The 27,648-nt window shown below is 54.1% G+C and overlaps 1 protein-coding gene across 1 annotated transcript in view; it reads right to left on the reverse strand.

Moving 5' to 3' along the window:
• Positions 1 to 811: 811 nt before the first annotated feature.
• TMPRSS2 (transmembrane protease, serine 2) overlaps positions 812 to 27,648 on the reverse strand; it is a 35,935-nt gene continuing 9,098 nt past the window's right edge. The window contains exons 2-14 of the mRNA XM_012640067.1: positions 27,018 to 27,088; positions 24,438 to 24,660; positions 20,829 to 20,915; positions 19,948 to 20,067; positions 14,114 to 14,240; positions 12,530 to 12,640; positions 9,986 to 10,029; positions 8,849 to 9,020; positions 7,391 to 7,566; positions 6,306 to 6,401; positions 4,161 to 4,303; positions 3,573 to 3,725; positions 812 to 2,186 (exon numbers count right to left, since the gene is read on the reverse strand). Coding sequence (XP_012495521.1) covers positions 2,175 to 2,186; positions 3,573 to 3,725; positions 4,161 to 4,303; positions 6,306 to 6,401; positions 7,391 to 7,566; positions 8,849 to 9,020; positions 9,986 to 10,029; positions 12,530 to 12,640; positions 14,114 to 14,240; positions 19,948 to 20,067; positions 20,829 to 20,915; positions 24,438 to 24,660; positions 27,018 to 27,032 — 1,479 coding nt within the window. The 5' untranslated portion in view covers positions 27,033 to 27,088 and the 3' untranslated portion in view covers positions 812 to 2,174. The remainder of the gene's footprint in view (positions 2,187 to 3,572; positions 3,726 to 4,160; positions 4,304 to 6,305; positions 6,402 to 7,390; positions 7,567 to 8,848; positions 9,021 to 9,985; positions 10,030 to 12,529; positions 12,641 to 14,113; positions 14,241 to 19,947; positions 20,068 to 20,828; positions 20,916 to 24,437; positions 24,661 to 27,017; positions 27,089 to 27,648) is intronic.

The following is a 27,648-nucleotide window of genomic DNA, read 5'->3' on the forward strand; positions in this document are numbered from 1 at the left end:
AGGAGCAATGGTTCAATATTCCTAATTCGGTGCTGCTGCAGACTTTACAGAACCTCACTACTGCAAATCGCAAGAGTCTGCAGGAACATTACCTAGTACAAAAATATGTGCTTTAATTTTTCCCCGTGCTTTTGACACATTTTGACGTAATGAAGCCCATCGCCAGTCATGTCCTGCGATCCCCGTCAGGTATCGAGGGATGCCAGGAGAAAGGGTGGGATCCGTTCTCAAGCAGGGAAAAGCTCCCCCAGTCTGTCTCCCACCCACGTCTCAACCACGGAGCACTGGGCTGAAACCACGTGAGGGAGTGTCTCTGCCGCCGTGGACTCACAGGGCCTCCCCAAGGAAGAAACCTGCAGGGACCAGGTGCGGACTGTCTCGGACATGCTGCCCTGGGGACGTGGGGACACTGGGCAGGTCGGCCGGAAGATAGTGGTTGTCGGGGTCTGAGTCTGGGGGGCCAGGAGCCCCAGGCCATGCCCACTTAGGAGTCGCTCCAGGGACACCTCCAACAGGACAGGCTGCGGAGCCGAGGGGCCCAACCGGAGGAGCGCCCGGCCCTGCCTGGGAGCTCTGGCCAGCGCACCCCTCGCCCGGCCACGCGGAGCGGCCTCCACATCCGCCCTCACGAGCACGCGCGGGCTGGCCCAGCGCCAGGCAGAGCTCCGAAGACGCGATATACGTGTGGAAAAAACCGTATAATTTATTTGCATGATATTCAATTTCACAATTGAATTTTACAATTTAAAAAAGATACAAAAGAGAAGACAAACTGTTGGTCACATAAATAAAAAGGAACAGTAGAGGAGGGAGATGTTGTCACCTTACGAGGCTGTGTACTATCTGGCTCGGGGAGCAGACGCCTCGCGGTGCTGTCCCAGGCCCCTGGGGACGCCGCTCCCAGAGGCGCGTGGCACAGAAGCGTCCCCTGGCTGGGGTTCTATTTCGAGGTTAGGTCCTAGCAGGAGAATCATTCATTTCCTTCTTGAAAACCAGTGTGTGTGGAAAGGAGGCAGGACCACGGTGGAGTAGCGCTCACGGCAAAACATCTGGTGACACGAGAGGGACCCCCCCACCCCTGCGGAACCCTCGGTGTCGGAAGGGCCAACGGGAAGTCCAAAACGAAATGTCCTTCTCTTCTCCGTCGCCAGCATGGGCTCTTTTCTTCAGCACGTTGGTTTCCAGAGCGTTAAGGCAGGAGCCCATCATTCTGCGACGGTCACCCAAGTGCACCACGGCACGTCCTTGGTCAGGACGACAGCAGTCTCAAAGAGCAAGTGCCTGAACTTCTTGGAGGCGTCAGAAGCCAAGATCCCAGCACTGAGGTAGCAACACGTACAAACGTGACAAGGAGACAGCGTATCCTAAACCACACACCCCTGATTGCCCCAGGAGACCTCGACTGCCAGTGATTCGGGGGTGGAGAGGCTCAGCGTGGTGCCCGGCTCGGCCCCACTGCCAGGACCAAGGGTCGTGCGCACTCTGCAAGGGGGCCAGAGCGGGACTGTGGGGACTTCCTCCGAGGAGCCCAGGACATGCAGGTGGAGACCTGCACCGGCAGCCGCCTCTGTAGCCGCTTCCCTTGCACCGCGGGCCGTCTACACTCCCACTCCCGCAAGGAGGGGAAAGGAAGGTTTCTCTTGCCCTCACAAGTGAGTAGCACGTCGCCACCCACGAAGGAAGGGCCGGTCCCTGTATTTGTAGACACCCTCAGGGGCTGCTAAGAAGGCACTACAAATGACTGCCAAAAACCCCTTGTGGAGAGCCAGGCCGTGGGGCTATGCAGGTGTCTGTCCCCTTTTCCAACTCAAGCCGTCCAGCAGCTGAGAGGTGACAGCTCCCTGCTCACCCAAAAGCAGCCCCCGGAATGGGCTCCGAAGGAAGGTCCCAACAGGGCAGTCTCCACCCCACTCCTCCGTGTCTGGCCGCTGGTGCCCACACCCAGCCGGGCTGTCACCCCTTCTGGACAAGGGGTCAGAGGGAATGGGCCCAGGGCCAGGGGAGCCACTGCAGCCTGCGCAGAATGGCAGAGAGTGCCCAAGTCAGGCAAGTTCACTATTTAATAAAAATGAAAGGACCTTTGAATCATCTCTAAAAATAAATCATGCACAGGGAATCAAAGCCAGCCCCTCCGTTTTCTTGTGCAACGATGTCAGGGACAAAGGCCACGAGGATTAGCTGTCTGCCTGTTCAAACAGGAAAGAAAAACAAAAACCAAATGTTATTTTCTTAAGACAAACAAAAGTAGAAAAGTATTGTTTTCTCTCTAGATCGACATGAAGCACTTATAAAGCAAATAAGCCAGTTTAATGGCACAAAGGGATCGTTTTTCCCCGCCGTCGGCCAGAGTCAGGCTGGGACGGCGGGGCAGGGGCTCTGGGTGGACAGTGCAGAGGGGCACAGGCTGGTGTGAGTGGTGCCTGCGGCTCAGTGCAGCTGGGACACGGCTACGTCCGGGGAACTGACCCTGGTGTTTCATTAGCAGAGCCCTGGCCTCCTCCCAGACGCCCTCCTGCCTCAGCCCTTTCTGTCCCCAGGCCGGCCACGCTGACCCACCTGCGGCCCTACGCACACCCTGCTCTTCTCTGTCTCCATCCTGGAGAGAATCCACCTTGGCCTGGCCGACCGTCCCCTCTGGTCCCCTCCAGCCCCACCAATTTCCCTCCTGCCATCCCCCACCCCCCAGCAGGACAGCTGGGGTTTTCTATTTCCAGTGCTGTGCCCTCTGCCAGGCAAGGACAGCCGGCCCACAGTCCTGTGAAGGCCCTGGGCCCTGGGTATCATTTGAGGGAGACACGGGTCGGGCCTTATGGGGCCATCCCCCAGGTTCTGCCTCTCCTGCAACAGACCGGACACCTTGGGAGACTTGAGAGGAGACAAAACAGGTTTTCTTTCACCAGCAGCCTGGCCCTAGACAATGCAGAAACTGGGAAGACCGCAGTTCCCCAGGCCCCTGGGACGGGAGATCTGGTTGTCTCCCCAGATGGTGGCAGTGCCCGAGGCCAGGGCTGCCATGAGCAGTCCGAGTCGGGCCGGGCACCCCGGAGGGCAGCATTGCAGGGAACCTGGGTCGTCCTTCCCTTCACAACCTTCCCTGTACCGGAGTCTGGGGGGCCACAGAACTCCAGCTGCTTCTCCACATCTGCGCTGGGGACGGCCCAGGCCCACTCGGTAGCCCCAGAGAGGCTGCGGCACGGGCACAGCACTGCCCTCTGCTCTCTGCCCACCGCCAGGGCTTGGTGTGGTGACGGCTGGGTGGGATAAGCGAGTCGCAGAGCCAGGACGAAGTGTAGCCAGCAGAGTGCAAGAGAGATTCCTGCAAGCTGAGCCCCAGACTTTGTCATCCACGCACCAGGGGCACCGTGCAGAGGATGCCAGTCAGCGGCGATGGGCAGGCACCAGGGGCGTGGGGAAGGGGACCCTCACGGCAGACCCTTGGCCGTGGGAGGCAGGCTTTGCTTCATGCTCCCGCTGTCAGCGGCCAGCTTCTGGCCGTGGAACCACGCCTAGCAGAGCTCTGGCTTGGCTCGAGGAATCAGGGGACCCGGTCTGACGGAGGATGGGCAAGTTACCTTCATTTGTCGATAAATCCAGTCTGCGAACACTGTCACGTTCCCGTACACTCCTGGTCTGTTAGGCTGGGCACAGCCGGAGCCCCAGCTGGTGTCCCCGATCAACCACCAGACGCCGTTCTTCGAAGTGACCAGAGGCCCTCCACTGTCACCCTGGGGGACAGAGCAAGTTACCAAGAGCAGAAAATCAAGTCCCGATCACTGGCCGTGCCTGGAGGGGTGAGGGTAACAGAGATACCATCCCCAAAAGAGACTACGCCAGCCGTGAATTTTAGTCTATACCAGCCAATAATTACTAAATAAATTGCTGCTCGTAGTTTAAAATAGTCAAAATACTTATTTCCGTTCCAGTGACACTTTTACCAAATATGAGTTTCCAGAGGGAGCGCGGCATGCGGGATTCCTTGGTAGCACTTGCTTCTGCCACCCGAAGCTTTCACGCTATTAACAGCGTCACTTCCCACGGCTGCCCCTGAGCGGGCTGCGTGTCGCCAGAGAGGCTCCAATGGCCTGGGGAAGCCCTGTCTCTCCCAGGTGAATCCACAGGAGCTGGGAAGGCCCAAAGGTTGCACGGAAAGCTGCAATTACCTGGCAGGAATCGACAGTCCCCTGCAGATACCCTGCACAGATCATGGCTGACGTGACCAGGTTATTGTAGACGTATTTGCTGTTGCACGTCGAGGGCTCGATGAGCTGCACCATGGCCGCGTTCAGCGTGTCTGAGGTCTTCCCTAAGGACAGGGCGATTCGTGGAGCTCTCGGTGCTGCCAGCAGCTCTCCCAGAAGCGTGGCTTCCCCTCCCCAGGACCACCACAGGCGCTGTACATGGTCACGTGCCTACGTCCCTCTCTCCTCCCTCCCTGCGCCCTTCCTGACACCAGGCCACCAGGCCCCCTCCTGGGGAACCTGGACTGTCCTTGCTGGCCCGGGTCGAAGGCAGAGCTGGGGTCCAGCTTCAGGGAAGAGAACTTTCTACCTCTGGAGCCACAGGACTCCCTTAGTGTCTGGGATCATCCCCGGAACCGATTTTCCCCATTCGCCACCTGCTCCTCACCGGACTGTTCCCAGACACGTGGGGACTCGTGAGCCCACACAACCTGCCAGACTGCCGCCTCTCGGCTCCCTGGGTGTTAGAGCTTCCGGGACACGGCCCGCACCTGCTGTCTCTGCCTCCCCCCACCTTCCACCGCCACGGGCGTGTCTTCCGAGCACCGCGGGCTTAGCGTGCAAAGACAGAGCCCCGCGTCACACCTCCCCACCCAAATTCTTACCCCCCGATCTCCCTGGCTTGGGATTGGCGCCACCAGCCCTGAGGCTCCGGCCACACGGCAGGAAGCCACCTCCTGCCACTGACTTCTCACTCTCCCCTGCTGACATTCAGCCCAGCAACAAGGCTGCTGGCTCTAGCCCAAAGGCACCCTCGTCTCTCCACATCCACGCCCCACCTTGCTCTGAGCCATCATCATGTCCCAGGGGACCACGGCAATGGCCTTGTCACCATCATCCTCACCTCCTCTTGCCCCTCCCTTCCCGTGATGCCCCACACAGTGTCAGATCACGGCACTGCCCTATGTAAGACTCCCTGTCTCGCGTGGAAGAGAAGCCGGTGTCCTCACCATAGCCTGTGAGCCTACGTAATCTGGCCCGAGCCCGCGTCCTGGACCCCCTGATTACTGGCCCTGCTGTTCTTCCCCATGCTTGCCATTCAGGTCAAATTCAGGCTCAAACGCCACCTCTTCCAAGAAGCCTTCTCTGATCACCCCTTCAAAAGAGCTGGTCCCGTGCTATCACCGCCCTCCGCCATCTGGAAGCACCTGGTTCAGTTGTCTCCCTGGCTGTCTGACCACGCCTGCCCGGACACCACTGGTGACGTGACGTCCCCAAGGGCAGAATGTCTGTCTGTTCTGTTCAGTGCTGCATTCCCAGCACCCAAGCAGCACCCAGCCCGTACTAGGTGTGCCGCTAATATTTCCTGATGCTCCCTTTGGTCGTAGACGCCACGAGGCCGTGCCCGGCTGTGCAGCCCACCTGCTGTACCTTCCTGCAGACAAGATGCCAGGGCGGCCCCCAACTCTCCCCAGTAACCCCCTAAATCACCCAACCCTTGTACCTTTTCCCTTGTTTTAAAAGGTTTGTTTTACATGTGGTCTAAATGCTTCTTAGAAGGATGCAAACAATATATAAGATGGACCTTTGTACCACTAAGCGCTTGCAACCCTCTGTACGTACAAAACAGCCGGCTCCCTTCATTGGAAACCCTCCCTGGGCGGAGGGCAAGTTACAGCCAGCGGGGCGGGCAGCCCACGCAGCAGTCCGGTTCCTGCTCCTGTCTGCCACCGCAGAAGGACAAAGGCTTCGGTGGAGTACAGGTGGCCACGACAGGTGACAGGGGCCCACCCTCGCCAAGCCCACTGTCACTCAGCCACAGAAGGACCTAGTGGGACTTCCAGGTTGCCCTTAGTTACGGAGGGCACAAACACGGGGGACACTATACCTCTCACATTTATGTGGCCCTTATGCTTCAAAAAGCTGTTCCCACACATTGCTCCGTTTGATCTTAGTGAGAATGCAGTGTGCCAAGGAGGGTGGGTACCAGTTTTCCCATGTAGCAGGTGGAGAAATTGAGGCATAAGGACTGGGGAATTGCCCAAAGTTATCCAGTCATTGAGTAGGAGAACCAGGATAAAACCCGGACCTCCCACTTCCAAACCCGGCATTCTGTCGTGGCCTTACCTTTCTCCTCCGTGGCCCCCCACCCGGAAATCCAGCAGGACTGGTTCAGCGCCAGCATCAAGCCCGGGTTGGGCAGGCACACTGGCTTCACTCTGTCTGTTTCAGGAGGAGAAAACACCGTGAGCCAGGCCGGTCTCACTGAAGGCCTCAGTCATGGTCTCCGCCTGGCCCTTCCCCACCAGCAACCCGCTGGGCCTGGCACCACCGCCACCCTGCCCGGAGGACCCAGGACCCCCGTGTGTCATGGCACTGTCACTTCTGCCCCTCCAGCCCTCCTTCCAGCAGGCAAGAGCTCATGCTACTTATAAGTGGGATTATTTGCTAGCTCTGCTTCTAAAAATTCACGATGTCTCTGAGTGACAGAGGGTGGGAGAGACACTTGGGGGTCAATGGCCAAAAAGCCAGTGGCACCAGCTTGTCCCTCGAGCTTTGGCTCGTCTCTGCCTGAACCGTTTGCCGACGTAAATACAAACAGCTCGGTAGGGGCAAGGTTTGGCTTCTATACCCACATGGGGCTAGGGCCTCCTGGACCCTGGGACAGACCAGGGCAGTGGCCGAATAAGAAGGTAAGGGAAAGCACATTTGTTTTAAATTAATCATTTTGCTTTCAGAATGTATATTTAAAAAATAAATAAATTATCTTTACAAATGATAGACCAGTCGTGGTCAACTGGAGGCATCTTTGCCACTCAGGGGACATCTGGCAATGTCTGGAGACAACTTTGCTTGTCACAGCTACGGGAGCCACTGAGCCATCCAGTGGCAGAGGCCAGCGATGTGGCTGCATGTCCTGCCACGCCCAGGACAGCCCTCCGCGAAGAACTGCCCGGCCCCAACATCAAGAGCGCCGCGGCGGAGAGCCCGCATTCTAGATTTTGCCTGTGGCTTGAGCTGTCATCACCACACGGTGGAGAGCAGACATGGGGCTGCGCCTCCCTCCACACGCCTCTTCAGCTGGCCACCCGCCGCGCGCCACCATCACGCCACGCACATGCCGCCCTTCCATTTAGCTCAGCACGGGTTTTATCCCCAGTCGACATTTCCTTAAGATCTGGCCAAGTCGCGCATCACAGAGCCACACGTACCATTAAAAGTCAGAGGCGTCTGCAACTTCATAAGTGCAATGTCATTGTTCTTGGTCTTGGAATCATAATTTGGATGAGAAATCACTTTTTCCACTTGGTTTCCACTTCCATAGAACATGAAAGACTGTCTCAGAATGCCTGCGTACACCGTCCAGTACCGTGCGTTGTCCAGAGGTCTGGGAGATATGGATGAGCAACGCTCAGCATCTCAGAGCCACAGACACAAAACGCTCAACTGATGAACTTCAAAAATGTGAGCTGGAGCCCAGATCCCCAGAGCTGAGGGGAGGCGCCAAAGCCATCCGGCCAGGCTCTGGCACAGGGGCCCCGTCCGCCCCACCCCTGCCCTCTTTGTGCTCTTTTTGCACCTTGAAGAACCTGCTCCTCCTCCTGGTTCCCCTGCACCAGCCTACAAATTGGGCCAAGACCGCCCCTGACGTTTCAAATACCATTTCTAGCAGGACTGGGTCCTCCCTGTGTTTATACACCAGAGCATTTCCTGGCGCACAGTAGATGCTTAATAAATGTGTACCGATGAACAGGCTCGAGGGCTAGTATCAGTCGAAGTGTTCCCTTTACCTAGGTGTTTCCCTTTTAAGAGAATCCCGACTGCTAAAGGATGCTGGGCCCGAGGTGTGAAGGGAAGGAAGAGGGGACTCTCTTCGGTGGTGACCTGTGCACCCTCCACCTCCACAGAGCCGTCAGTGGCTGGGCCAGGAGTCACGCCAGGCTGAGCCTCTCCAAGGCAGGGGTAACTGAGGGTCTGGGTGAGTGAGGGGTGAGTGAGGGGTCATCGCTCACCCCCTCAGCCCCTCCCTCACTCTCCCCTTCCCTCTCCCTCCTCCCCCCTCCCTCACATCTGGCAGAAAAGCAGGTCTGCTGAGTGAGCCTTCCTCAAAACCAGGCATGTGACCCAAAAAACTACGTGTTTAAGCAAAAGGCAGAGGAGAGATGTATCTCCCACAAAAGCTACCACTATGAGTCGCAGCCACCCTCACCGCGCCCTAACCGTCTGCATGGACAATGCCATGGCCGAGGATGCTTAGCCCCAAAGAACCTTCCAGCAGGACAGCGTGAAGTCCCTGGCGTGTCTGAGCATGCCCTCTCCCAGGACCAGCAGCCAGGAGAGAGAAGCTCTCAAGGGGACGAGGGTTTCTCGCAGGGGCAGGACAGAGCCGGCAGAAGGAGCCCTGGTCGCAGCAGTACCGCTAGGCACTTCCCGCCAGGCCGCACGCCAGCGCCCCGCGCCCCGTGTGCAGGGCACGCTCGGGACACACTGCTGAGGGATGGATGTGGCCTCACATCCGGGTGTCGGCTCGCCCGGCCTCCCAGCGGTGCCCGAGCAGGTGCCTTTACTCCCCCATTTGTGCACAAAGACCCTGGGGCTTCGAAAGGTCACAGGGCAGCAGGGGGGGCCCCAGCCCCCGCCGCCCCCACCGGCCGCACAGGAGGACCTACTGTTCCACGCAGTGGGCGGCCGTCACGATCCACTCGGCCGTGATGATGGAGCCTCCGCACACGTGGACGTTCTGCACGTGCAGGCTCACCTGCCAGGGCCAGTCCCCCAGGGCGGCGCCCGAGCCCCCCACGATCCTGCTCTGGCGGCTCACGTTCGAGGTGGTCCCGCACTCTGAGGGCGACAAGCAAAGGCCAGCGGGCCCCTGAGACCAGCAACGAGCCACAGTGACACACCCAGCCCCGCCCAGGTGCCACCAGGGTGCCACCCTCCCCAGGGCTCCCGGGCTGCTGGGCTGCTGGGCCTCGCATCCCCTTTGCTGGAGCCTGACTGGGAGGACTGGCTGGGCAAGGCCACTCCTGCAGCCGCCCAGGCCCTGCAGGCACTCCGAGACTCTGCGGGGTCTCCCGCTACCCGGGGGGCGGGTCCTGGAGACACCGATGGTGCCCCCAAGATTCCTCGCTACAGAAAAGGAAGATGGGGGGCCAGGCTGGGAGCGAGTGAGTAAGCAGTGAGGGAGGGGCGAGGGAGTAAGGGGGCGAAGGGGTGAGGGGGTGAGGGGTGAAGGGGTGAGGGGTTAGGGGGTGAAGGGGCGAGTAAGGGACGGGGTGAGGGGATGAGTAAGGGAGGAAGTGAGGGGGTAAGGGAGGAAGTGAGGGGGTGAGGGAGCATTGGAGTGAGGGGTAACTGAGGGGCTGGGTGAGTGAAGGGTGAGTGAGGGGTCATCACTCACCCCTCCCCCCTCGCTCACCCCTCCCCCTGCCCCCTCACATCTGGCAGCGGCTAAGCACCAGGTGGTCACACCTGGATGTTGGTTCAAGTCCACCACAGGGCAGCGTCCAGGGCTGGCTGAGCCACCCGGTCACTTCCTGGGGAAGGAGCCCCACCAGGCCCCCAGCCCAGGGGCACAAAGAACAGGGCCTTGTCCGTGTCTCGAGCCGGCCTGTCCTCAGCAGACGCCTCTGGGACCCGAGTGAAGGCCTTGAGAGCGCATCGGAACGTAAACAGGAGCTCCTCGGACAGAGCAGAGGCCCCGGGCACGTTCTTCCCTCAGCACACCCCAAGGACACAGAGGGACACCTCCCCGAGGCGAAGATTGCTTCCCAGAGATGTTAGCAGGGAGGTGGAGCGGCACTCACCGATGCAGCGCAAAGACACCACGGCTTTTGAAGGACAGGAGTCACTGGGCGGGAAGAGGGGAAAGTCTGGTCAATATAACAAACGAGGAGATGCCCAACTCACAAATACCCAGAAGTGGATATTCGTTTCCAGCGCTCTCTCCTGTCTCCCAGACAGGGAAGGAGCCACTACCAAGACTCCAGCGAGGTGAGCAGATCTACACGGGGCAGTGGCAAAGGGCAGACACCGGGTTAAAGTTCCCAGCTAAATCCCAGCTGTGTGGCCTTGGGCAAGTTACTTAACCTCTCTGTGCCTACTTTCCCCCATCAGTAAAATGGGATCATAATTGTACCAACTCATAGGGTGCTTGTGAGGGTAGGCATGCAATAAGGTTAGTTTTTATTTTTATTCTTGGAACGTAAAATCATCCTCTAATTTTGTAAGCATCTGGAAACTTGACTGCTTTACATTTACGGCATGGAAAGCAACATGACCGACAATTTGCCTGGGCGCAGAGGAAAAATGCGAGTTATTCATTTGGGAGCCAGACATCCCAGGTCAGGGATGCAAGAGGAGTAACTGATGCACTCGGTCCTACGGTGGATTTCCCCTGCGTCCTGAGAAGCTAAGAGGCAGCCCGGGCACGCAGAGCTGGCCTGGCACGGGCGGCTGGCCGTGTGTTCTACGGAGCACAAACCACGGCACCGAGCGTCAACATCAGCCGAGGCCACGCTGCAACCGAGATGAGCAAGACACAAACAGGCCTGCTCTGAAATCGCGCCTGAACAGGCAGAGAGGAACCTTGCCCAAAAGTCTCCCATCCTGTCCCATCCCGGCCAACTTGAGTGACAGACAGACGCTTCTTTACCACCCACAGCCTCAGCCTGGCTTCATTCCAACCGCCTTCTAGAAAAAAAAATACGGCAGCGACCACAGAATTACCGAATTACCGCCGTTTCCGGACAGTGTGTAACCCCAGCAAAGCCCCACTTCCTTGAACCTCTCCCAAACTACCTAACACGAGCCCAGGTCCTACAACAGGTCCTTCCTGACACCCTGTTACTGAGACACCGCAGGTCCCCCGGTGACTACAGATGTGTTCCTGGTGGACTTCGGCTCCGAGGCACTGCCAATGCCAAGCAAAGACGAGCTCCCTTTAAAAGAAGATGTTTTCTAAGAATCCTAAGGTCCACACTGCGTAGCCACCAGCATATCCGACACCCCCCAGTTTTCACCGCAGCCTGGGGCCTCAGTATCAAAGGGCAACTCCAGAAGGAAAAGAGGAAGTCCCCCCCACCGCCTGCCACGTAGCCCAATACCAGACAATGACCTTCTCTTCTTTCTTCCAAACCCTCCAGCCACCCTGTGTTCCCAAGGCTCCTGCCAAGGGTGGCAGCCTCCCCTCCCCCTCCCCCGCCCCCATGTCCTGCAACCAAGGAAGACAAAGAGCCACTCTGCATTTGTAAAGCGCCCAGGCAGCCGTGCTTAGCTTCTCAGCAGGCAGACCACAGCCCGGCTGTTTGGATGGGTACACCTGGCTGGTCCTGTCGCATTCCCAGGGAGAGCCAGGCTGCGGAAGTCAGCCCCTCAGACACCTCAGCCGCAGCCACCAGGAATGCAAACCTGCCCCCAGCCGCCCACTCAGAGGAAAGGTGGGGCGGTGCTAAGAGGCGCACCTGGCCCCTGGCCAGCAGGAAGGTGTGCCAGCACCTGGGGATGAGCACCCAGACCTGGGAGGTGAGGAAGCTCCGGCACAAAGGACACTGTGTGTCTTTGACATTGGAAACCACTCAGGTAATGGCAACGCTCTAGGAAGACTGCAGACATTTTAAACACGTGCAGAGCAGAATGAGTAGCCTAGGTCCAGCCCCTCTTCCACCCTCCTGGCCAGTTCAGCCAGCAATCACGTGACCTTGGCTTGGGTTTATTCCCACCCACTGGACATACTGTGACCTGCCCAGGACCAAAAGTCAGCTTCGAGGCGTAGGAAAAGTTTGCCGAATCGCACTAGCCACTCACTCCCAGGCCCCCCAAACGCTGCGCACCCCTGGCATGGCCTCTGACACTGCCGCTCGTGGGTTGGGACTCCGGGGACCACCCATCCCAGCTGCCTGGAATGGAGCGGATTCCTGGGAAGCAGTCTTGCAGTGCTGAAACCAGCAAAGTCCCCGGCAAGCCAGGATGAGCTGGTCACCCCAGGTGGGGCCCGAGATGTTCTCTTGGGTTCCGAGGGCCACACCCTGACATAGCAGGTACATCCCTAGTGTCCAGAGATGGAAGAGAAATAAATAAAGATGGTTCTCAAGTTTGCGATGTTTTCCCCCAACGAGGGCAGACGGCAACTGAGAACAAAATGCCAAATCCACCAAATCCACTTCCTGCAAGTAAACCCAGATCTGCACAGAGTCACCGGTCCCGGTCGGGCTCCAGTCTCCGCCCAGCGCCAAACTCCCCAGATCACACTTGCAGCTCGGAAAAATCAGACTCAGGACGAGATTCCTGTGGGACCTCCTAGTAGGTCTCCTTACACAATTTTTCAAAGAGAAAAAGAAATCGCCACATACCTGTGGTACAGTTTTTTATAGATATCGACATTGCCGGCACTTGTGTTCAGTTTCATAAAGCTTGTGGCCCCGCTGTCATCTGCTATTCCTTGGCTAGAATAATAACTATCCCTAAAAAAGATGGAAAATCTTATTTACAATAATGGTTAGGTCATATGCAAGCATAATTCCTAAGCTAGATGGTAATACCTCTCTTGTATGATGTTCAGGACAGGAGGAAAAACCTTAGCATTTTGGAAAACAAAATCACACGTTCTAACCAAGTGACACTGAATTATAACTATTTTTGATCCAATAACCATGAAGTGTCAGATTTCCAATCTAGTTTGGGTCAGAACAAAGAAATGATGAGAAGAAGGATGTATAAGTATGTAATCACACATACCTATAATCTAATGTACAGATATTAAAATGTCCCCACTTATAAAATTCCAGCAGCCTCCTGAACTGAGAGGGAAGCTTCGCTACGTAATCCGACCCTGCGGTTGAGGGCCGGCATCGTGCAGCATTTCACCAGCTAAGACGCCAACTCCCTACCAAGTGGGAATTCATTTTGAAAATGTATATAGAATCCCAAAAATTGCACAGGTATCACACGGAGAGACCCCTAGAAGAGGAGTGATAATATGACCCTTTCTCCCAGTGCCTGAGGGCTGCAGTCTACCTAAGCAATGCCCACGAGCCTGCCAGGAACACTCCCTCTTAACTCTGCCCACCTTTCCTCCAAGCTGCAAGCAGGAATGAATTTTTTAAAGGATAAATCGGATCAATTCTCTCCCCTGTTCAAAAGCCTTCAGTGGCTCCCAAATGCAGTGAAGGCAGCACAGGACTTTTCCCCGCCACCCCGATCTCCCAACCAGCCCTCCTCTCCTCTGCCCCAGTCCCAGCTCCCCTCCCCCAGCGCGGCAAAGGGGTCAGCCCAGGCTGAGAGGCACCTCAGAAAAAGAGCCACCAGCCCCCCAGATTCACACCTGGGATCCCAACACTCTGTGGGGGCTGAAGCAGGAGGATCGCTTGAGGCCAGGAGTTCAAGACCAATCTGAGCAAGAGCGAGACCCCGTCTCTACTAAAAATAGAAAAATTATCTGGCATGGTGGCGCATGCCTGTAGTCCCAGCTACTCGGGAGGCTGAGGCAGGAAGGTTACTTGAGCCCAGGAGTTTGAGTCTGCAGTGAGCTACTGCACTCTAACCCAGGCGACAGAGAGAGACTGACTCAAAAAAAAAAAAAAAAAGAAACGAAAAAGAGCCCCCAATACCTCCAGCCTGCACCCCTGACCCCCTGACCCGTGACCATGGCACTGGGTGTTCCCGAGCAACCAGGAGTCTCTAGAGGCCAAGGGGGACTCGGGGCAGGGTGGCAGTGAGCCATGGTCAGCAGACATGGGCCGATGTGCCAGGCACAGCTCCGGCAGAACAAATTCTCCCTGCTGGTTACAGGGACCAGTTATGGAAGGGGACAGCTGTCCCCAGCATTTGCGTGCTAGCGCTTCCACCGGGAGGCAATAAGAGCATCTCTCTGGTGTTTCTGCCGTCACCGTCACCGTGACGTGCCGCCCCCCTACAGGCTGCAGGCCCGTACTCACTTGTAGCCCAGGTCCTCGCACGCTGCCTGCCCATAGCTCTCGCTCCAGTTGTCTTGGCACACGGGGTGCCAGGACTTCCTCTCCGATGAGTAAACCTGAAGGATGAAGTTCGGTCCGTAGAGGCGAACTGCACAAGAAGGAAGATTCTCCGTGAGTTTCGTGCACTTGTCCCTTCCTGTGTTGTCCTAACCACCAGCGGACCCCACGCTCCCCCGGGACACCAAGGCTCTGCACACGGGGGCAACGTGCAGTTCACTCTTCTCAAGGCACTGACCGCACACAGGGAGGCCACCAGTCTGTTTTCCCTTCAAAAATGGACTCTTTACACAAAAAATTGAAAACAGGTAGTCAGACACGAACTTGCACAAATGTCATTGCAACACTATTCATGGGAGGCGAAAGGCGGAAACAACCCAAACGTCCACCAAGGGATGAGGGAGCGAAGTGTGGTGCATCCAAAATGCACAACAGACCATCGCCCGGCCACGGAAGGGAGTGAAGTTCTGACCATGCTGCACGGTGACCCCGGACGGCATCGTGCGCAGTGAAGGGAGCCGGCCGCGAAGGCCCACATAGTGCACGATCCCACATGTGGGACGTGTCTGGAGCGGGAAATCCACAGACAGAAAGGTCAGTCGGTGCTTAGGACGGGGGGGACGGGGACAGATATGGGGTAAGAGCTCAAGGATGTGGGGTTTCTTTATGAGATGAAGAAAATATTCCAAAACTGACTGCAGTGAATATATAAAAACCACCAAATTTACTTTAAAAGGATAAATTTTATGATATATGAATTATATCTCAATAAAGCTGTTTTTAAAAATAAATAAGATAAAAGGCTTTTTCAAAAGCGTTCTTTAAGCAATCACTTTGAGCAACAAGTCGACCTCCTCTCGTCCAAATCCTGGACCTCGGCGGAGGGCCCAGAGACGCGCCGAGTCCCCTGGTACTGCGGGGACACGAAATGCCTCTAAAGCAATGTATGTTTTGCCAAAACGACCTCAGCTCTTTTATTCAAAGAAACAAGACATTATAAACACAGTTGAAGCTCCTCCCTATGTGAATCCCTTCCCTCTCTCCCCAGAGGTAACCGCATCCCACAATTTTGAGAACTTTGTGTTGGGGAGGAGAATACATCGCGTGTGGCATGGTCACAGAACAGGAGCCTACGGGGCATCGCGGACTCAGAGGAACGATCTTGAAAACGGCGCTGCGTAGGAGAGCGAGCTGCCAGATGACGTGTTCGGTGTGACTTACTCATGCAAAGCCCAGAGCACGTAAACAGTGCTGTGTGGTCTGGGCGGATACACGTGGCTTAACGCATAAAACGAGGACCTGGTTATGCTTCCGCCTCACTTCTCCCCTGCTGCCGTGGCCCTGACTCACTGGACAGCCTGACACCTGTGGGCTCCTTCCTCCAGGCCATGATGGGACACGTCTGATTATTTTCTAATGCTTCAGTGATGAGTGAGTCCAATACCACGTGTGACTGGCCACGGCTTACATGAATGGATAAACAAACTGCTACCACCAGACAATGGAATATTATTCGGTGCTAAAGAGAAATGCACTTTAAGCCACGAAAAGACCTGCAGGAACTTTAAACGCTCATTACTAAGTGAAAGAAGCTACATACTCCATAATTGCAACTCCAGGACATTCTGCAAAGGGCAAAACTAGGGAGGCAGTAGAAAGATCCTTGCTAGCCAAGGCCAGCGGGAGAAACAGGTGCACGAGAGATCTGAAGGCAGTGGAACTGTGCTATATGACATCATAGCAGCGGGTATACAACATCATGCATTTGTCAAAACCCACAGAACCGGACAACAGACAGAGCGAGTTTGAACGTAGACTGAGGGCTTTAGTTAATAACAATGTATTCAACTGTTTCTTCAGTTGTAATGAACATGCCACACACTCTAATTCGAGACGTTACTGTGTGCAGGGACGGGTACGTGGAACTCCGCACTATCCGTTCAATTTTCTGTAAACCTAAAACTACTCTAAAAAATATTGTATGTTAATTTTTTTAAAGGAACTGAAATTAAATACGCTTCCACAATTAAAAATAAAACTGCCACCGTGACATGGTAGAGAGTAAGGTAGACATTTCATTCTTGGTTTGTAGATAATTTTAGAGATTTTTTTTTCCTTCCAACTATCTGCATTCAAATGTCAACTAGGAAGAGATGGCACCTGGCCACACAGAGAGCTGGAAATGGTCTCAAGCAGTTCTTTTTTTTTTTTTTTTTGGTCGGCATTAAGAATTTTTTCAGGCTTTATCAAGGTAGAGTTGACAAATAAAAATTGTACATGTTTAGGAGGTTCGATATATGTCCATCATGAACTGCCCACCACAATCGAGCTGATTAACATATACGTCACCTCACATAGTTACCGTTTTCTTCTTGGTAGATTTTCTCTTTTTTGTGGTGAGAATACTTAAGAACTACCCTGTTGGCAGAGTTCAAGTACACAGTGCAGTATTGTTAACTAGAGTCAGTTCTTTTGTTTCTCTTTTGAGATTTTGAGAACGACACAGAAAAGATAGCAATAGACGTAGAAAAGGCACTGATGTTAAAATACACACAAACACACACACACACCCTTGGAAAGAAAGCTCCGCACACATTCCTGAATGTTTTCTACGCACGGGCAACATTCTTTATAATTTCCATTCTACAAGGCCGACAAATTAAAAGCACTCCACATGCCTATTTTAATATATAATAGAAAACACACACAATGTCATTGCTCTTCTGTTTTCTTCTATACGAATAATCAATGTGGAAATTGGATAAAACCAAATTGAGGAGGGTCTATCAAATTACAGATTCCTAAACCCTCTGACCCAGCAATTTTACTGCTGGGAGCCTTTCCTACTGAGCGTTCGCATGCTTGGAGCGTTGCATCTTGTAGCCAAAGGTGGAAAGATCCTACATGTCCCCCAGGAAGGGAACGGCGCAGTAACAGTGCCACAGCGGGGAAAGGAAGAGGAGCTCATGTCTCCACAGGAACTGATTTTCAGGGTGTCAGCCAGTGCTGAAGATCAGCTGGATAGTAAAACAGTGAAATGGGGGCATTAAGAATGCACATATTTGCCTTTTTTATGCAAAAATTCTCTGGAAGGAGAAGCAACTCATGTTAGTTGCCCCTGAGAAAGAAACATGATTGGTTGGTGAAAAGCTGGGCGTGTATGTGTGTGGTGTGTGCGCATGGGGTGGGGGTAGGGGCTGACAGGGGCTGTGTGTGTGTGGTGTATATGTGTGGGGTGGGGCATGCATGTGCTTGTGTGTGTGTGTGTGTGTGTGTGTGCGTGAGCAGAGTGACGGAGAGGAGAGTTTTCATTGCGTACCTTTTTGTTGTTCTTGGATTTTAATTTATTTGGGTGTATAACTGTTAAGGTATTTAAATAAATACAACTTAAATATTAGGAAGAAAGAGAACATCAGGGCACACGGGACTTGAACCCCTGCTGGAGTTTATACACCCGCTCACAAGTGCGTAGGAAAACATCACTATCTTAACCACACGACTCAACCTAAAAACTCCCTACTTTATTTAAGAAAATGGTGACGAATATATTCTCACCAAAATAAAGCAAAAGGACTACTTTAAACAATGACGAGTCACTTCCAAGTGCAAACCCTCCTCTGGGAGCCAGGCTGCGCTGGGGCAGCTCTCAGGGCAGGACGCAGGCATTGAGAGCCCACGTGCAGCTGCTCACGGTGGGCACAGGACCGAGCTCTGGGGACCCTTCCTCCTCCCTGGCAATTCCAAAGCCAGGACCAACAGCACGTCTCACACAGGTGGCTGGGACCCGACAGTAAGGATGGAACAGGAAACCAATCCCCACCCAGGGCGGCCCTTAGGAGAGGAAAGTTTGCTATAAAGTGGAAAACTGCCTTTTTCTCGTGTTCTCAGCCAGCTCTGAGGTTTGTGGTTTTTAAAGAAAACCCCAAGGCCGGGCGTGGTGGCTCACGCCTGTAATCCTAGCAGTCTGGGAGGCCGAGGCGGGAGGATCGCTTGAGCTCAGGAGTTCAGAGACCAATCTGAGCAAGAGTGAGACCCCGTCTCTACTAAAAACAGAAAAATTAGCCAGGTGGGGTGCTGCACCCATAGTCCCAGCTCCTCAGCTGCTCGTGAGGCTGAGGCAGGAGGATCGCTTGAGTCCAGGAGTTTGAGGCTGCTGTGAGCTATGATGACGCCACTGCACTCCAGCCTGGGTGACAGAGCGAAACTCTAAGGGAAGGGGAGGGGAGGGGAGGGAGAAGAGAACCCCAAGAAGTTGGGAGTGCACTTGATGGGAGGCGGGGAGAGCTGGTGATTCCTCTGACTCTACAATCCCGAAATTTCTATGTTTTTGAAAAAACAGTTCTACTGTAAACATGTCAGAGTGTGCTTTGCGGGAACCAAAACGTGAACGCACGTGCCACTCCCAGTGCTGCGTCCCCAGCCCTGGAACGAGTTGTCGTGGTTGGAAAATAAGTCCTGGGGGAGGAAGGGAAGGAAGCGAGAGGCCGCCCTGCGCCAGCTGCAGAGCCGGGTCAAACACGCCGCGCGCTCAGCTCCGGGACCGGGGTTCCTAGCACAGCTCTCACGCGCAGGTGCCATTCGCCCTGTCAGAGCGACCTCACCACCCTTGGAACCGCCTTCAAACATTAACTAAAAATAGAAATCAACCCCACAATGAGATGTCACCTCATACCTGTTAGGATGGCTGTGATCAAAGGTGACAAAGGTGATGCGTGTTGGCGATGTGGACAAAGGGCAGCTCTGGCTCGCCATCGGGGGAAATGCAAACAGCGCAGCCGCTACGGAAACAGCGTGCAGGTTCCTCAAAAGCTAAAACCAGAACCACCACGTTGTCCGGCAGTCCCACGCCTGCGTGTATCCCGAGGAAGCTACGCTCAAGAGACACCCGCACCCCGTGTTCACGGCAGCACTGGTCGCATAGCTGGGAGACGGCGCCATTCTCCGTGCCCGCCAGGGGGGGAGCGGATAAAGAAACTGCGGTGCACACACGAGGGAGCGCCGGTCAGCCTTAACGAGGAAGGGAATCCCGTCATTTGTGACAACACGGTTGAACGTGGAAGACACAGCGCCACGTGAAATAAGCACAGACAGGCACATGCTCACTCACGTGTGGAGTGCAAGAAAGCCAAACTCGCAGAAACCAGACGGCAGAGTGGGCACCCCCGCGGCGGGCGGGGGACTGAGATGTTGGTCAAAGGACACGAAACTCCAGTGAAGCGAGAGGAATGCGTTCAAGAGAGCTATCAGGTCATGGTGACCACGGTTAATACAATGTATCGTATGTTGGAAAATTGCTAAGAGAGTAGATTTTAAGTGTTTTCACCACAACATAAGACGTGTGTGTATGAAGTGATGCATATGGTGAACAGCCTGATGTGGCCATTCCACGAGGCAGACACCAAAGCACCGTGTCGTACACCATAAATATATGCAATGTTTACTGGTCAATTAAAATAAGCAAATAAACAATAGAAAACAGTAAAAGCAAACAGAAGCCCCACTCTGTGACAATCGATATAACTTTAAGGCAGCATGTTTGGGAGGTGACACGGTGCATCCCCCACTTTCCATTTTAAACAGTTCGCTGGTCTCAGTTGGCGTCCTGCAGCAGCAGCTGGGAGCCCACCTGCGCGCCCTCACCTGCTACGTGGCGCCAGGATCACAGCCCCTCTGGGCCCCCGGGCTCAGCCTCGAGGCGGGATTCAGTGACGTGATGTGTCCACGTGCTGGACGCAGGCCTGGCCTGGTCACCCCCACCCCGGGCAGAGCGGTCCCTTCCCAAGGCGGGGCCCACTCACCGCACTGGTTCTCGTCCTCCCCGCTGGGGCAGTGCAATACGCCGTCGCACCAGTGAGCCGAGCTGACGCAGGTGCCGGAGGAGCCGCACTCTATCTGGTTGTCCACGCACTTGCTCTCCACTGGCAGAGGAAACGGGGAGACGCCCGTCTGGCTGGAGCCCGCCCGGAGTCGCCCCATCCACTCTCTGGCCCCACGAGCGAGAAGCAATCATTCCCCCCCCGTGTTTTTAATGAGGAGGAGATGTGTCCCTGCCACCAGCACCTGTACGTGGACTTAGGGCTGGGGTGCGCCACTTCCACAGGGCCAACGGGAAGGACCGCTCAGTGTTTGGGTTCGGACAGCACTCACACGTCCTCTCCGCCACACAGAGGTGACTTCAGGGACGCACGAATGGAGCGAGTCTGCACCGCCCCCGGCTGAGCAGAAGGGCACGGGCTTCAGTTACAGGAGGTGGCAGGGGAGGGGCATGCCGGGCCCCCGCAGCCGCTGCTGTGCCATGAGGCACAGGTGACCAGGTGTGGCCCCAAGGCAGGGGAACCTGTGCTCACAGTGCCTGGTGGCACCTGGCACCCAAAGTGCTGGGCAAATTCTAAATCCTTCTCCTGCGGTGTGTCAATACTACAGAAAGAGCTTGGGACTTCGGCAACCCACAGATCAGGAGGGAGGACACAGAGCAACCCGGACGACGAGACTGGCTGCTGCCAAGAGCGTTACTCACGCAGCGCAGCACCGTGACCAAACAAAGAGAAGGAAGAGGACAGCCTTGTTCTGCGGGAGAGAAACTGCAGGGAGGGCCCTGAAGGCCTCCCCGGCCCACACGTGCCCAGACTGCGGGACTGCAGGAGCCGCGGCCCCGAGTGGGCCCGGCGCTGGCACTTACTGAAATTCCAGACCAGGCCGGCGGCCAGCGCGCCTCCCACGAGGACGGCCCCCAGGGCCGCGGTGATGCACAGCGCTTTCTTGGTCTCTGGAGGAAGGAGGGGACACAGCATTGGGTCGGAGTCAGAAGTCACGCTCTCAAATTCCATGCACTGTTTTTATAGTATACGATATTAAGAAATAATTATCTTGTATGCCCTTAAAAATGTGACTTTTAATTTTAAAAAGCATGTCCTGAGAGATTTTACATGTTCCATAGCACTAAACTTTACGCTTTTTAGAAAACAGAAGCAGAAAGCCATGATCTGAAGCAAAGTGCCCCGAAGTTAACCTCTTAAAAAAAGTACAGCACGCTAAAGAGTCTTAAAATAGGCAGAGATGATTAATGTGAAAAGTGGGCTAAAAGAGGAAAAGTATCTCATTTTGGTAATTACAAATATAAGCAAAATAATAATAATGTCCCCCAAACTATCATCACCCTACCAGTGGTACTCAAGGCAGAAGAATAAATTGTCTTACTCAAGGGTGTTTAACAATCCACACTGTCCAGTTTGGACAGCCACTAGCCACACGTGGCTATCTGCACTTTAATTAAAATTAGATGGAATTAAATAAAATGATGCAAATTCAAGTGCTCAATAGTCACATGCGGCCAGCGGCTACCGTATGAGACAGCTCTAGAACCTTCCCATCTCTGCCGTAAGTTCTACCCGACATGCTGGCAGAGGCCCTTTGGTCTGAGCGCAGAAACACTGGACCCAGAGTTTAGGCACATTTCAGCTAAAAATAAAGGAATGTGGAAAGGTCACCAATTTTCTCTAGTCAAAACAAACAGACATAGAATTGTTGGCCAAAGGGTGTGTGCCAAAAGTTGCATCAAGGTTCGGAAGACAGCACCAGACGCCACAGAAGGCACTCCGGGGTCAGACATCTGGCCCAGCGACACTGGGCTCAGCCCACTCCTGGCCGAGGAGGGAGAGCTCTGTGCCTGCTGCCCCAGATCCCTAGCGGCCCTGTGCCCGGGAGCTCCTGGGAGACCTGCATGGAAGGAAGGTGGAGAAGTGGAGGAGAGAGAGGGAGAAGGCACTTAAACAGACCCTCCAAGGCTGCAGAGGTGGCGCGACCGCCCGGTGCTGCCCACCCGTGCACACCTGTGCTTCCGGAAGTCAACCAGGGTGAGAATCTCAGCTTCTGGAGTTGGAGAGACCAGAGCTGACCCCCCCTGCAGAGGGCTCACAGCCATGCGTCTCATTTCGTTAGCACATTCTGATCATTCTGCAGTCCTTCTCAAACTGCAACAGGCTTGAGGATTACCTGGGGAACCTGGTTCCCATCACCAGACATTCTGATTCAGTGGGGGTCGGGCATGAATTTGCATTTCTAACAGGCTCCCAGGTGAGGCCACTGGTCTGAGAATTGCCCAAGCACACGACTTCATCATAGCTCAGCTACAACGACTGTGTCTTAAGGTGGCAGGCGGGAGCCAGTGCAGTTCACGGTAGAAATTCCAAATGGCCTCTTTGACCCATTACCAAGGTCATTTTCTTCAATAGGTGACTTCCCTGTGTGCCATTTTATCTAAGATAACTTGCCTGTCCAGGTAAGGATTGTTAAATCAGGCATCCTTAACTTTGCACTGAGTGTGTGGCAATCTGCCCAGCTCTGGCGGGAAGCCCCCAGTTTTACCCTTGGGGGGACAGACATTTTGTAATCAGTGCGTGCTCAGTACAGACTTCACTTGGCCCTGGTTTGCCCTGGTGCCACTGTGGAATTTAATTACAACTTACTATTCATTTACCTTAATCATTACCCATTTAGTCTGTTGTTGACTAGGTCCTACAGTGGTTTCTAGAGTCAGATGTTTGCATCAGATACACTGTTAACCCTCCGTTCTCCAAAGCCTAAACTTTAAGATGTGTATTCATTCCTGTGCACATGTAAAACTTCTGTGGCTGTTACCAAAGCAAATAGATACACTAAGTCCAGAGAAAAGTTCCTTACACTTCCACGGGGAACTTCTGAATTTGTGCTACCTAAATATCTTGGAAAATAGTTCAAACATTACACTTACAAAATGTATACTTTTCTATTTATTATGCACCAATAACATGTTCTTAAAAATAATGCCAAGGCAAGTTCAGTAAAATTACTGAATTGTTTTTGAGCTCATGGGGCAGTTTTATAACCAGAATCACACACGTAGGTCATATCTTTTGCTTATGAAAGCAATTGACCAGGCGTTCTCAGCCTGGGCACTGCTGACATCTTGGCCTCACAGTTCTCTGTCGTGGGTCTGTGCTGCTCATTGCTGGGTTAGGTCTAGCTGCAGCCCCAGCACCTACCCGGGAGAAGCCAGAAGCACCCTTCCCCACTCATGAAACCTGAACTGTCTCCAGACGCTGCCACATGTCCGTGTGCATCAAAGTCACCCCTGATTGAGAACCACTGGTCTCAACCTACCCAGCGCCTCCAGAAAGACATCAGTGCAAAGACGGGCATCTCTGCGGCACAGGGGCACGGGATGAAGAGGAGAGAGAAGCAGAGAATGAGGAGGAGAAGGGATGATGGGAGGGAGGGATCAGGGCGGGGCAGGAAACACAGGGACAGAGAGACAGGAGGTTGCAAGAGGAGTGGGGCGGAAGAGCCCTCTGTGAAGGGTGAGGGGGCGAGTGCAGGGCAGAAACAGAGCCACGGCCCTTGTCAAGAGCAGACAGAGGTCTGGGAGGGGCAGACAGAGTTTCACAGAGCACTGCTATCCACTGTGGCACATGGAAATCCACTTCCTTATTAACCTTCAACTGTGTGAGTTGCATAGACAGGGATGCAAATTTCACAAAATAAAACAAAAACATTAACAAGCAGATCATTGGTACTGTCGTTGCTGTACTAGCTCCACCTCGCAAGTCTTAGCACTGAAATGAGCCTGAATTAAAACCTGGGAGGGGGTACAAGGTGAGGGGTGGTGGCGGGGGAGGGGTCCGGGGAGACAGGACACAAATGAAATGGCAAAGAAAGGTGACGAATGAGGGCGGGCAAGAAAGAGACTGGGTAGAAGGGACAGCAAAGAAACCCCCACCCCCGCTCGGGCTGTCTACAGGACCATGAAGCCTGGTGAGATGTCACAGATACTTCTGTGCCACAACCACACCAGCCACGTCATGCCTCGAACACAAAATAACATGGAGCATCTAAACATGACCCGCTGTGTTCAGGGAACACACAGCAAAGGAAGGCAGGACAGTTCATCTCTGCCCTTGGGAGCTTACCATTTATTCAGGAGGAGCATCGACAAGCCACATAGGCAGGAAACGACACAGAGAGGCCCGTGTGGAAAGCAGAGCTGCATGGGAGAGTTAACAGAACACGGAGGTCTTGCAGAGCGGAGGCCCCGGAGAAGCCCTGGGCAGGAGGGACACCTGGCGGCGACAGCTCTGACCCAGCAGGAGGAGAAGGAAAAGCCACCTTGAGACAGACGGGCTCCAGCAGACAGAGGGGCAGGATCAGGCCAGGATAGCCGGTGACAGAGGTGGTGGGAGCAGAGAGCCCACGCGGGAAGACAGACCCAGGAGCTCAGGGTCGTGATAGGAAATAAACACAAAGAGGGCCCTACTTGAGGTGCACACAGTTCTCGACGGGGATTTGGGCTGCGTGTGGATGGCGAGAGTCGAATCGTTGGTTATAACCCTCGGGGCGTACTGGGGAACCGGGGCCGGGTAGTACTGAACCGGATACGCAGGGTAGACGCTGGGAGCCACGGGGGGCTGTCGGGCGTAGAGGTTTTCCGGTTGATATCCATGGTTTTCGTAGTAAGGTCCAGCACCTTGTGGTGACCCCTAAACAGTGGAAAAGAAGACGAATCACATGAAACTCTTACTTACCCTAGAGGGTTAAATACACACTCTCACATGACATTCCCATATCACGTCACAGTAGTACTCCAGATCCTTCTGGGGTACCTATAATTATGTCAAAGATTGAGTTTATCTAGAACAAAAACTAACCAGAATTTTCAACTGTCTGTGTTCTGTTTTACTTTTTACTATTTATTCTTTGACATTAAAAAAAAAGTGGCAGACGCTGAGATTTAGTAAAAAATTAATAATAATAATAATAAATTGCGTAGAAGTCTGGGACTAGAACTGATCGAGCCAATACCTGCACCTTTAATTCCCCTAGGCCTCTTCCTGAGAATCAAGGTGCAAAATTACAGACTAGCGACAGATGCTAGAATTTTAAGGAGAATGACAACAGCTGACGCTTGAGAACACACATGCTACGGGGCCTCTGTACTCACAATCCCTTTGGAGCCTGACATAGCCCCCGAGACTGGTACAGGTATCATGAAGGCGCCCACTTTGCAGAAAAGAACCTGAGCTAAGAAACGGGCCTGTTCTCTCCATGTGATTCTGCAAACTCCTTTTCTGTGTCCTCTTCTCTTACAGGAGACGCATCCTCACTTACTCGCCATCTCTTCCTTTTTTTTTTTTTTTTTTGAGACACAGTCTCACTGTGTTGCCTGGGCTAGAGTGAGTGCCGTGGCGTCAGCCTAGCTCACAGCAACCTCAGACTCCTGGGCTCAAGCGATCCTACTGCTTCAGCCTCCCGAGTAGCTGGGACTATAGGCATGCGCCACCATGCCCGGCTAATTTTTTTTTTCTATATATTTTTAGCTGTCCAATTAATTTCTTTCTATTTTTGGTAGAGACGGGGTCTCGCTCTTGCTCAGGCTGGTCTCGAACTCCTGAGCTCAAACAATCCGGCCGCCTCGGCCTCCCAGAGAGCTAGGATTACAGGCGTGAGCCACCGTTCGCCATCTCTTCTTGACGGACATTGCAGAGGTTCACAGTGCGGGCTGTGGCCGTCCCGCTGCAGTGACCGTCCTTGCACAGCAAGCGCAAAGTCTGGACGAAGGGTGTGGATGCCTGCAGCTACAGCCCTTTAAGAGGAGCTTCTGGGTCAGAGTGTACACACGTATCAATGCGAAAGGAAATGCTCAGTGTGGCATTTTATCCTCAGCTCCGTCTTTGGGCTGGTGCCTGTCTTCCTAGAATGTCCTTCTGCCCCGCCTCAGCCTGCTTGCAAATTGCCTTCCCAAGGCCTCCCCTCTCAAGAGCCACCCCCGACAGGACACTCTGGACCCCACCGGCCCCATCTTCCCCTTGTTTCCAACGCCCCTCAATTGCCCCTTGTCTGGGCCTCTCTGGGAGGCCACATTTGTCTTCTTATCTGTGTCTAAAGGTCCCCATGCAAAACTTTTTCTAATTTCTGCCTCTTATCTCTTGCTGACCTCAGAGACGGTGAGGCTGTTCTCAGAGGACAGGTATTCTGGGCAGAGGCCACTGACTCCTTAGAAGTTTAAATGGGGCTTCCAGGAAGTAAAGGAACAACCAAATGCAGGCTCCAGAGGCAACCTCTGCTTAGTAACTCACGAATGCAGCCTTCAAAAGTCCGAGACTGTAACTCTAAACCAGGGCAGCGGACAGAGGGAAATGGAACGTAATCTCTGATCTAAATGAGGGTACCAGAGGCACCGAGGTGGGCATGTGCTGGGCCTCAATCTCAGCCATCTAGGAACACGCCGTCCCACCCAGTATGACCCTGAGAGTCCTGCACAATGGATTTAAAATTAAAGACAGATCCGGGAAAAAATAAATACCAGTAACAAATAAAAGGAAAAACAAAGGTCTGTTTTCCGGATACAGAATCTGGGAAAATTTTCAAACTCTTTACTAAACGCTCTTATTTCAGTTTAAGATGAAGTGGTCAGATAATAGGGGAACAAAGATAAGTGCGTTTGTCCCCAAGGAAGGATGGGCCGCCCAATGCCTCAATCAGCCAGACTTTTCCTGGTTTATCAGAAAGCCGGGCCCCAGTGGCCGCCCACGCGGCTCTCTTCCCTGGGCCTTTATTCCCTCTTACCACCGCCCTGCCTCCTCTGTCCTCACACCTCGTCCCGCCCACCCCTACCCCACCTGCAGAGCAGGACCGGAGGAGTCAAGGCGAGAATGAGCATCACCCACTTTGTCCACTAGCAATGGCTTTCGGGACTCACCTGTGTGCTGCCATGTGCTAGCCCCCTGCAGCCCACACATCTCTGCACATCGCTCTGACAAGTGCTGATCACCACACAGTGGGGATACCAGACAAGGGAAGGAAGGAAAGGCCAGGGAGGTAATAATTAACCACTTACTGAGTTCAAAGCCATCCTGATTTTATCAACAGCATCGAGTAATGGGAGGTATTTGGAATGTTCAAGATGACCTAGAAAAAAAAAAAGAGTTACAAGACTATAATATTTCCATACCAGTTAGTTTTTAGAAGATAAATCTGGAAAGAACTAGAAACCTTCTAGGTGAAGGTTACCTGTCACCAGAACAAACAGCAGTGCTGCCCACTGTCCTCTGCCCGACCTTCCACTCCTCTTCCCCACACTCCTCTTCCCCACACTCCTCCACACTTAAGGATTCTGGGGCTCACTGGCACCCGAGGGGTTACAGCGAGCAGGTGGGGGCGGCACGCAGTTGTAAGTACTGTGGCCAGCGATGGGACAGGCTCAAAGACTCAGACACCCATTGGGGTGGCATCCAGGAGAGTGCCCAGGACTCACAGCTACCCGGTGGCTCCACTGCCACTGAGCCCAGGGGTCCTACAGCAGCGAACACAGCTCTCAGCAGGCGGCTGTGATTTCCCCCTTACGGTGCATGTGCCAACTGCCAGGCAACCTCTAAACCCATCAGGTACAGAAGAGGCTAAGAACGGCCCAGGAGGCAAAGACCTGGGGCCAACTCCTGGCAGAACCTCCTCCTGGAGGTGTCACTGGG

The sequence above is a fragment of the Propithecus coquereli genome, unplaced genomic scaffold (assembly GCF_000956105.1).
Source record: "Propithecus coquereli isolate 6110/MARCELLA unplaced genomic scaffold, Pcoq_1.0 Scaffold148, whole genome shotgun sequence".
Taxonomy (NCBI): Eukaryota; Metazoa; Chordata; class Mammalia; order Primates; family Indriidae; genus Propithecus; species Propithecus coquereli.